Source organism: Sphaeramia orbicularis, chromosome 4 (genome assembly GCF_902148855.1).
Source record: "Sphaeramia orbicularis chromosome 4, fSphaOr1.1, whole genome shotgun sequence".
Classification (NCBI taxonomy): domain Eukaryota; kingdom Metazoa; phylum Chordata; class Actinopteri; order Kurtiformes; family Apogonidae; genus Sphaeramia; species Sphaeramia orbicularis.
In genome coordinates this window covers 57,266,309-57,277,681 of record NC_043960.1, presented here as the reverse complement: position 1 = coordinate 57,277,681, position 11,373 = coordinate 57,266,309, and the positions used below count along the sequence as shown (strand labels likewise).

The following is an 11,373-nucleotide window of genomic DNA, read 5'->3' as shown; positions in this document are numbered from 1 at the left end:
TGTGAACCAGGTGTGTTGGAAGAGGGAAACACCTAAAACATGCAGGATACTGGCCCTTGAGGACCAGATTGCCCACCCCTGGTATAACCCGATTATGACACCGCAGACACAAGAGGCCACATCAAACACATCAGTGACATAGGACATAGCCCCGCCCCCGGGCGAAATGCCCCCAGAAATAGGAGTCCCATAAGGAAAAGCGGTTAAAACATTTACTTCCGTAAACACAGCGCGTGCCTGTGTGGTCACATGTTACATCCAGACTGTTTTCCATTCAGTTCAGCCTCAAAACTGATACAAGTCACATTTAATGAGGAAAACGAGGGAACAAAAACCATCAGATTTCACCCAAAAGTCCCAGTTGTTTAAGCCCTGGTGTGAACGAAGCCTTATGACTGTTCGGATAAAGTGTTTAACAGAACATAAACATTAGAGGTTGACCAATCAGAAAACAGACCAAAGACAAAGACTCCTTTAACAGTCTTTTATTGTCAACAAAATCTAAACAAATTAACCCAATAATGATCAGTGACAGTAGTCGACAGTTTCATACATACTAATATCTGGAGTGCATGTGGACGTCTGTAGGACAGTGTCCACCTGAACCACAGGTGGGACTGGACTGTCCATGAGTGGACTGAACACTGGCCTCATGGAAGAACCACCCATGAACATGTTCTACAGGCAGGAGCCATCTATGGTCCTGGACCTTCAGCAGGAACCATGGCCTTATCGGGGACGTTCAGCAGGAACATGGGCTTATCGGGGACCTTCAGCAGGAACCATGGGCTGATCAGGGACCTTCCAAAGTCTGCACTCAGCAGGTCTTTACATGAACACGGTTTATTCATGGGTTTGATGTTCATCATCCAAGTCAAAGCAGAAAAAGTTCAGATATGAAACACAAACGTTCTTCCATGAGGCTCATTGTGTTTTTAGTTCAGTGATGGAATGAACAGACTCTGGAGTCCAACACATGGACTCATGGGGGTTCATGGGGTTCATGGGTTTGCATAGTGGCCACAGTTTGTGTGCAATGTTCCAAAACACAAGATTCTATTGACGACAAAATGACCCTTGAATGGATGGAAACAGATTCATGAAAGAAACATCACTGAAGGTTCATGTTCCTCCAAAACACACACACAGTTAGTGCAGTTATCTGGCCTTTTACCGCCTGGCTATGTACAGCAGGACAAGACACACACACACACACACACACACACACACACACACAGATCCTGTTCTTATGAATCCTGGTATTTTTGGGCTGAACTCTGACGGTTCTGTTGAACTCCAGTAGATGAAGCGTCGTTAAATCAGCTGAACTCACACACACTTAAACTTCAATATTTTCAAATTAAAACAATCAAGTCCACATGAAGGTTTTAGTAAAATCCAGCATCAGCCCAACTGTGTGCTCCAACATTCACATTTATAAAAATAGATCCAGTAAAACCTAAACGAGCTAAACCAGTAGCATCCCATCAAACATAGACCCAGACCCTGAACCCAGACCAGGTTCAGGTAGCAGAGGTCCAGACCATGTTTAACCCTGGTCACACCCTGAACACACAGGTCCTGTAAGGCAGTGGCTTCGACATTCAGACGGTCTTAGAAAAAACAGGTTTACTTCAGTTCAGCTACACATACTCAGGTTAGGGGTCAGAGGTCAGGGTTTAGTGTCATTGAAAAAAGGGGAAAACTGTAACTCCACACAGATCCTCTTGTTGTCTCATATGGTGCCTACATGATGAACTGCAGTTACATATGTTTTTGGACGTTACGCTATAGCGGTTACATCCAACCATCAACCAAACTGATGGACGTTGTCATGGTAACCACCATTTTCTATGCATTTCTGTCTTTTGTAACTGCATCACACTGATGTGGTGGCACTGTCGCCTTAAAATCCAAATGAATATGACTTTAAATCAGACACACACACACACAGACATACAAAAGGACAGAAGGACCACAGATCATCCACGGTCCCTTTGACAGACTGTCCTGGTTTAATTTAAGTAAGTGCACTTCCCATTCTGATTTAATCTGATCAATCTGATTGACTTCGTAAATTCTAGAATGATCCAAACACATGATCATTAATGGAGTCATCCAGCTCTTGTCTTTGAACACATGACCACTAGGGGTCACTAAAGCCACATACAGAGTAACAGTGTCTTCATGAGTGGGGACATGGACCTGACTAATGCTTTGGACTAAATTCTGTGGACAGACTTCAGACATGACGATCATTCAACCGGTCATCAAACATAGAATCTCATTCAAAATGATCCTATTTTAGGTCACATGGTCTGGAACAGATGCAGCTGAACTGTTGCTGACTAAAGTGCATGTGTCAAAGGGCCTGGTCTCCATGTCCTGGCCCTGATCCAGAACCTGATGCTCACAGACTGACCCCGGTCTGGGGTCTGGACCGGCCGTGGTCTGTTTCTACGAACATGGCGGCGTTTGTGCTCCTGTTTTTGTCTCTGTTTCATGCTTCCTATCCTCCCAGCGTTAAGTCCCGCCTCCTTCATCCTCCTGCTCCTCCATATTTTTACGGGCCATCCTCTCCCTCCGCTCAGCCAGACGCCGACACCGAGGACAGTCTCTGCCCGCTGAGAAGCAGCCGCGATGATAGCACGCATGGCATTCTGGGAAAAAAGGAGAAAAATCACAGAGTTAAGTTTCTTAGAAGAGAAAATGCTTTGAGAGCTTGAACCTTTTCCGCCTTAGAACAGACAACAGCGGCTCCTCCTCCAACCACCAAACCAAACAAACAGGAACCGGTTTCACAAGTTAGTCTGCAACCAGATCCAGAGGCCACAGGGCAGCCAATCAGCATAGAGCTGAGGACCGCCAGGTGAGGAGAGGAGTATAAAAGGGGTGGAGCTTAAGGACAGAACAGCAGAAGGTGAGGAGGCTGAATGTAACGCTGTCTAAAACCAGCTCAGTCCCAGATCATCCACCGCCAGCGACTTCAGCAGAGTCACCACAACACAAATGTCTGAACAAAAAGAATGGACTGGTCAGGAAACGACAAGCAGCGCTCTTTTAAAACATGTTTATTTTGGATTTACATTCAGAGGTTAAACGGACTCAACTCTAAATCTGTCAAATGACACATTCATCGTCACACAGGAACCATCCGGATAAAAACGCTTCCACTGACACAAAAAATGAACAGAAACAGTTCCAAACACACAAGGAAGGTACTCACATCCTGGGCTTTAACAGACGTTTTTGAATGAACCCGTGTTAATCTGAGTCCACTTCATACGTCTGTAACGCACACATCAGGACATTCAGCAGGTTTATTCACAAGTACAGCTGCAGGGTTCCTACAGGGTTCCTACAAGTTCAATTTAAGACCTGTTTAAGACATTTAAAACAGAATTTAATGCCTATTTCATGGTCATGCTGGCAAAAATTTGTGACTCCTAGAATTTAGGAAAATATATTTATTTCCTCCAACGTCATCACTCACTTATCCATATAGTTACGATAGTGTTGATCATATAGTTCCATAGATGTTCTAGTTCAGTTATCTGTGCATCAACTGCATCCATGTGTCTCCCCCTACTTCCCCCCTACTTCCCCCACTCTCTCTATCTCTATCGTTCTCTCTTTTCTCCTCCTTTACTCTCTCTCTTTAACCCCAACTGGTCCTGTCAGTCGTCCATCCTTCAGGAGTCTGGGTCTGCTCCAGGTTTCTGCTGTTAAAGGGAAGTTTTTCCTTCCACTGTCACCAGTCACTAGTGTTTGCTCCTGGAGGATTCTGTTGGGTTTCTTGTAAATGGGCTTAGAGTCTGGTTTTGACCAACTCTATATGTAAAGTGTCATGAGATAACTTTTGTTATGATTTGGTGCTATATAAATAAAATTTGACTGATTGATTGAACGCTTTGATTCCCACTGTTCAGAGTCATTTCTCAGTGAGGGAAAAGTTAGAGATAATTGATTCCTAATTTCAACATAAACTGTTTGGTTGGAACGGGTGGAACGGAGTCGACTAATGTTACTGTCTGTAGTTTGGACACATTTAAACAGGTTTATGGAAACACAACTGAAGACCTACCAGATCAAATCTAACACCTTTGAAAGACTTTTTTAAAGTATAGAGGGTATGCACATGTCACCCCCCACCCCCACCCCCAGGCCACGCCCCTCTAAATCAGACTGAGTGTCAAAAACCAACCTGTTCAACATGACAGTATAGCAGTAAACACAGCGAGACCGGGAAAATGTGAAATATGAAATTAAATTAAGGACAACTGGACAGGACATGGATCCGTATGAGCTACCAGAGAACAAGTGGTCTATGAACACTGACATGTGGACAGAAATGGAGGATCCTGACATCCAGGGTGGAGGGGATCAGCGCTATTTTTACCTGAAACAAATATACATGGTTTCATCATCACTGACAACCAGGGTCCAAAACTAGGGCCCAGAACCAGCTGATCCACAGTGCATTTCCAGTAGGCCGTAGACTGACCCCAGTGAATATATGCATGATCTACTGGGACTGAGGAGATTTACTGAGTCTAGTTCAGATCCAGTACTTTATCCAACACAGATACTACTGCTGTGGGCCAGCAGAGTACGACTTTTTTCTGGTAAATTATATTTTTTCCCACCTGTTTTTAAATTACGACATTATTCTTATAATATTATGGCTTTATTGTCGGAATATGATGACTTTAATCTCATAAACGAATGACATTTTTGTTAAATTATGAGGTTTTTTTATAACTACAACTTTATTCTCATAACATTGTGATTCTTTTTGTATTCGACTTTATCATCACAAAATTACAGGTTTTATACTGATATTTTATGACTTTATACTTGTAGTGACAAGCGTTTTTATTTTCTTATGTGGCCCTAATACTCCGTAGTACCTTTATTCTCCAGTTCCCCCGTATTTGAAAAACTGGGTTGGACTCAGTTTCAGTTAGTTTACTAATCATGTAGGAACACAAGGTTCAGAATCACAAAATGAAGACAAAAACCATGAAAGATCTAATCATGAACCCAAGAGCTTTACTTAGGAGTAACGTTAGCCAAAACAATATGTAATTTAAGGTCTGATTTTACCCAAAAATTCAGCATAAATTAACGTTACCTGACACAAAACAGGATCCACCGATCTAGGTTTGGTTTCCTGGATTTGTGGATCCATCTATTTCTCTTTTCTTTGTCTTTCGGTGTCTGTAAAATGATAGCTCCGACTGCTTTTCAAACCTGTTCATACAATCAATCTCACAACAGCTCTTCCTCATTTTTTATTATATATTGTTCTAAAGTTTAGGCAGTATTGAAGCCAACGCTGATACTCATCTCCCTCTTTCTGCCACTCAGTGGGTGGAACCGCGGTGACTTCCGCTAGTGGTGACGTCACGTGCATACCCTCTATTTAATGCAGATTTGTAAATTCCAGACTTTTAAGACCCTGCAGGAACCCTGATTTGTATTCACCATGAGCTCATGTCATTATTAATGACAATTATACAGTTCAGTGTAAGACTTTAAAATGTCACCACAAAACCAAGTCAAATATGACACCAGCTCAACAGACTTCCATGAATACAACTACCCATAAGGCACCACTGTCTATCCACTGATGACGGATCCATCCTGGTGAGAACAGACTCCAACAGCTCAGAGGGAACCCTGGTAGCAAAGAAGAACCGGAAATACTGTCCAAAGTTCCACTGAAAACCTTCACAATCTCATATCTATCATTCAGTGCTTTACTACAAACCTATCAAACCTAGAAAATTAACCAAAAACTCATAACATTCAATAACTTTAGCAGCAGAAGACCACTGGAGTAAAACTAATGTCCAGAGGAATGGAGCACAGAGGCCTCCAGAACCAAAGAGCAGAAGAGCAGCCAAAAGAAGAAGTCCAAGAACCCCAACACTGCAAATATCCGAACCAGAGACATGAAACAGCAGCAGGAAAGAAGGGTAGAAGATCAGGATAGCAGGGTAGAAGGTCAGGATAGAAGGGTAGAAGGTCTGGAAAGAAGGGTAGAAGGTCTGGATAGAAGGGTAGAAGGTCAGGAAAGAAGGGTAGAAGGTCAGGAAAGAAGGGTAGAAGGTCTGGATAGAAGGGTAGAAGGTCTGAGATGAGGTCTTGAACCACTGAAAGGACCCCCGAGAGTCTGAACCAATAAACTTCACTGTTTCAAACCTGTGGAAGGGACAAAGACAACGTGCATTTAATGTTTGCTGTATTTCATCTGAGGTGGAAATATTCCAGAGCTTTTGTTTGGGTTAAAAACATGAAGGCGGTTGTGGCTGAAGAGCATCACAACAGCTCTCACATGTGCAGTTATTGAAGAGGAATGAAATAGAATCAGATCGATTGTATAAAACCTGAACAACTGTTTGACTATTCAAACTGATTTGAAACCACTTCCACTGTTTGACTTCTACAGGTCTACAGCTACGAGTCCAAGTTAAAGGAAACCAAGAAGAGCAAAGATGAGGAAGCCCAAAGATGAGCAGAAAACCCCTGGATCTACAAAGAAGGAGAAGAACACCTCCACCAACCTGACCTCTGACCCCAGACCGGACTGCTGAGGTGGACTGGACACACAGATGTTTGGTTCAGTACCAGTCCGATCAGGTCCAACAGTCTGGTCTTACTGAGTCCGTTTCACATTCTTCCTCTGTGTCTAAGTCTGGACCTCTTTCATTTAGACCAGAGGTGTCAAACATGTGGCCCGGGGCCCAAAACCAGCCCAATAAAGGGTCCAATCTGGGCCCTGGGATGAATATGTGAAATGTAAATATGACATTGAAGATATGAACAATCAAATATGTTCAAACCATCTGTTCAATCTAAAGTGGGTCAGACCAGTTCAATATGATCAGAACAACCAGAAATAATGAAAAATGCACATTTTCCTGTTTTAGTTAAAAAAAAAAAAAAAAAAAAGAAAATTACACAAAAATGTTTACATTTACAGACTAGCCTTTTACAAAAATACGAATAACCTGAACAAATATGACCAACCTGAACTGTCTTAATAGAAGTCTGTGTGTTTGGACCAATATTCAGTCTGTTCTTAAATGTTGTGTATTTGTAGATCCACTGGATCTGTACATTAGAATGAACATGTATAAATGAGAAACTAAGGTGTAATATTGCTAAAATTACACTTATTATTCTTCAGAATGTTCAGGTTGTTCATATTTGTTCATGTTATGTTCAAGTACAGTTTGTAAATGTAAACATTTCAATACTGTTCAGTTCCGATCCTATTATTGATATTATTGTTCTGGTCCGGCCCACTTTAGACCATATTAGTTTGAATGTGGACCTGAACTAACGGGAGTTTGACAGACCTGGTCTACAGCGTACCCCCTGACTCACTCCTGTCCTGTTAGGGTCAGGGTCTGGACCTGCTCTTCTTCATCCTGCCCATGTGAAGAACCTTCAGGAAGTGGACTTTGTCCTTTCCTCTGTTCTCACCCTTCCCTTTGACATGTCCGTCCCCTTCATCAGTCCCATGGTCCTCCTCTGTGGTGTCCTCCTGCTCTGATTCTGTCCCTTTTATCATCTCTGACTCTGGTTCATCACTTTTACTCTTCGATAAAGCTTTTACCAGTTTCCTAGGTATGAAGGCTTTGAACCCCCTCCCTCTCCTCTGTCTCCCCTCTGCCCTAAACCCTGATGCTGCTCGGTCCACATCTAGGCTCTGTCTGTCCTGGACCACCACATACTCCAAACCCTCCCCTTCTCCCCCACCTCCCTCTCCTCCTCCCACCCCTCCTCCTCCCCCTCCTCCTTCTCCCTCCTCTCCTCCCTCCCCTCCTCCCTCTCCTCCTCCCTCCCCTCCTCCCTCTCCTTCTCCTTCTCCTCCTCCTTCTCCTCCTCCCTCTCCTTCTCCCTCCCCTCCCTCCCCTTGTTTCCTGTCTAGATAGAGGACCCTAGCGAGCCTTCGAGGTTTGGAGATCTTCAGGTCTGTCCAGGTAAAGGGAGGGCGGGGGGAGGGGCTTCTTATGGTGCCCAGGGCTGCTATCAGCAGTGAGGGCTCACCTTCACAGCGTTGGCATTTGTTGAGCTGAAAGGGGAAGATAATGTCTTTGTCGTTGCCACAGAACTCACAAACAAAGCCCTTGGCCTGGCACAGCTGGGGAACACAAACACAACAGTCATTGCAGACGCATTGAAGACAACGCTGGTGTTTACTGATGACAGATGTTGCTCTTCTGAGACATAAACGGTCGGGATGATCTTACCACACAGCCAGCTACGTGCATGGTGCCTGTTTTAAGCAGCTCTCTCATTCGGGGGGCCAGTTCCCCGTTACGAACAGCACTGAGGTCATTGAGAGAGAAGAGGTGCAGGTCCTCAGTCAGGTGACCTGGTAGACTGTCCAACTGGTCCAGGACTCTGAACACATACAACAACACACATACACAGGCCCTGTTCAAGTCCACAAAGCATCAGATGAGCATCAGAAGTTAAAAACATGATGGAACACACAGCTTACTCTTTAGCAAATCGACAGGTCTTGAACAGGTTTTTCATATGAAATAGTTGCACCCTTAAAACCTGAAACAAAAGACGAAAAAAAGTTTATTTGAAGTCAACAACACAATGGAGCACAAGGAATAACACAACGTATAACCCAGTTCATAACCCAACAGAAACCCCAGACTGAACTCCTGATCACCATCTGCACTGGAGTCTGGAATTATTTAACATGTGTCGTCTGGGATCCTGTGGTTTGCATCATCAGACTTGTTCAATTCAATGAACGACAGAGTGAAAACAAAATGAGTGAGACAGTGAATGAGAAAGAAAAAGGTATGAAATAGAGAACTAAAACCCTTGTTGTCTGATTGTTTCCCAGCTCTGTACAGCTCACTATCACAGGTCCAGGCCCAGAACTACTTCAGTATATGGAATAAGAGGAACAGAACACAGAGGACAGCAACCAGCACCCACCAGTACCCCCCCCAGCACAAGGAAATCACAAACAGTAGCTTACTTTCATTGACTTTAACTAGTGACACCTGAGGATCTGAGTAGTTTCTACCCCAGAAACACCAGATACAAGAGGACAGTCTGCAGGTGGACATACAGAGGTGATGAATGAATACTGTTACATATCCCACTGGTGCTCATTTACAATCAAACACTTCCATAATGTACCTTTAAATGGAGCTGGAAAGGTATTCCAGGTTCTTTTATTTTCTTTGCACTGATAAGTAGGTTTATAAATGTGTTCATTAGATTCTGTTTATCCACTGGAAAGACTCTTCTGTGCTCTGGTGATGGTTCTACATCCTAAGAGTTCTTTACATTTACTGGGATTAGATTGGCTCTCATTTAACCCTTAAAGACCCAAACGTCCACCTTTAACCCTTAAAGACCCAAACATCCACCTTTAACCCTTAAAGACCCAAACGTCCACCTTTAACCTAAACCACCTACTGATCTAAACTGTTTAATACCTGTTGATCCACTAATCCTATCAATCCATGTCAGTAATTTGTGTAAAATACAGTTCTTCATCTTTTCATGGTCATCAGATATGATCATATGTGGACGTTCAGAGGCTCCGTAGTTATCGTGGAAACACAGTCATCTTCTCCAACATTGATTCACCAGTAAAACCCATGGAGTTGGATCAATGACAGTGGATGGACACACTGGGTTTATGTTCAGTTAATGACAGACTGGACTGAAAAAGACACTGTTTATTCAGTTTGATCTGTTCCTGATATAATAACCATCAACTTTAATCTGAACTTTAACGAACATCTACATGATCAGTGAATTAAATACTGGAAAATACCTAATTTACGCTGAAAAAATGCTAAATACAGAGGATAATATTAAAATAAATGGTGATAAATCACTTAATAAAGGTTAGATATACAGAACATTTCATTTGGGAGCTGACATATAAGTAGCGCTGGGTCTGTATGGGTTCAGCAGACTTTCTATTAGCTGATCAGATTAACACATCTGTTACATCACAGCTGTAATTCTCCACCAAGCAGTAACTTGTGAGCAATTAAATAAAGCTTTTTGTAGAATCATATTTATGTAGCATCATGAACAGTTTCATTCACTCTGTCTGTCCACTCACATAGTATGATTAATTAGAGAAACAGCACTGGTTGATATTTTACCATCTGGAAAAATACCACCCACCATTAACCATAGCCCTAACCCTAACCCTAACCCACCACTAACCCTAACCCATGACTAACCCTAAACATAAACCTCGTAAGTAGCTGTTGTGAAAGCTGATGACACTCTCAGGTCATTTTGGACCAAAGCAGCTCCTGTTATTGGTGCATCTGATTGTGTGGTTCCTCACTGGCTCCGTACTCACCCGGACCGCCTCCAGAGCCTTGACCTTTTTGTATAAACCACTGTTGATATCACTGGGGTTAAACAGAGGGTCTCCAGCAATCTTGCTCAGCAGGTCACGGGCAAAGTTACTGACGTAGTACTTGCTGAAATCCCACTTCCTGAGTACACGGCCGGGAACCACCACCTGGGCGTTCTCATGGCAGCACTGGCAGAAATAGCGTCCGAGGTACTCGCAGTAACGCAGTCGCTTAATGTAATCTGAGGTGAGACAGCAGCACACACACAGAGGAGAGGGGAAGGAGTGTTTGGTACATTTGCCACAGCATTATGGTGGATGTTTACAGTTTGTGCTGAACATGGAAATCCACAATCACATTTATTTGTGGGAAATGTTTGAAAGGCCATTTTCTGCTTCTGTTTTTCTTACCTGGATCGATGCGGGTTCCACAGCCAGCGCAGCGGTAGTTCTGTTTAGCCACAACAACCTTTCTCCTGACAAACAAAGCAAAGTTGATGAAAGTAATAAATAACAAGTGGTTCCAGGCACAGTAAACCCCGCCCCTCGCTCGTATTGTAGCTTATTTTGCTGTGGATCCAGCTGATGTCATCATGTCTATGCGTGTGCTGATGTCATCATGTTTATGCGTGTGCTGATGTCATCATGTCTATGCGTGTGCTGATGTCATCCTGTCTATGCGTGTTTCTTATGTCATCATAAACATAGACAGCATAGACACATTTCATCCATTATAAGTAAATGGAAAAAAAAATAAAAGACTTTAAAAATTCATAAAAATTTAAACTTTGAGCCACTTTTCCCAAAATGTAATCACATCTATTCAGGGTCACTGGTAATTTATAAACCCAATTAGGTCTGAATTCAACCAATTGTTTTGCTGCTTAAGTGTTAAACAAACCAAAAACAATAGCCCTTGCCCCCCCTTCAGGGGGCGGGGTAATAATTAGTAAAAGCAAAAGGAACACACCTGAAATCTGACATTAATTTAGAAACAAACA

General features: G+C 42.9%; 1 protein-coding gene across 1 annotated transcript in view; it reads right to left on the bottom strand.

Annotated features, from left to right (window-relative positions):
* Positions 1–469: 469 nt before the first annotated feature.
* LOC115417623 (run domain Beclin-1-interacting and cysteine-rich domain-containing protein-like) overlaps positions 470–11,373 on the bottom strand; it is a 34,243-nt gene continuing 23,339 nt past the window's right edge. Inside the window, 6 exon segments of the mRNA XM_030131635.1 lie at positions 470–2,660; positions 8,062–8,155; positions 8,265–8,418; positions 8,519–8,580; positions 10,376–10,614; positions 10,784–10,848. Coding sequence (XP_029987495.1) covers positions 2,524–2,660; positions 8,062–8,155; positions 8,265–8,418; positions 8,519–8,580; positions 10,376–10,614; positions 10,784–10,848 — 751 coding nt within the window. The 3' untranslated portion in view covers positions 470–2,523.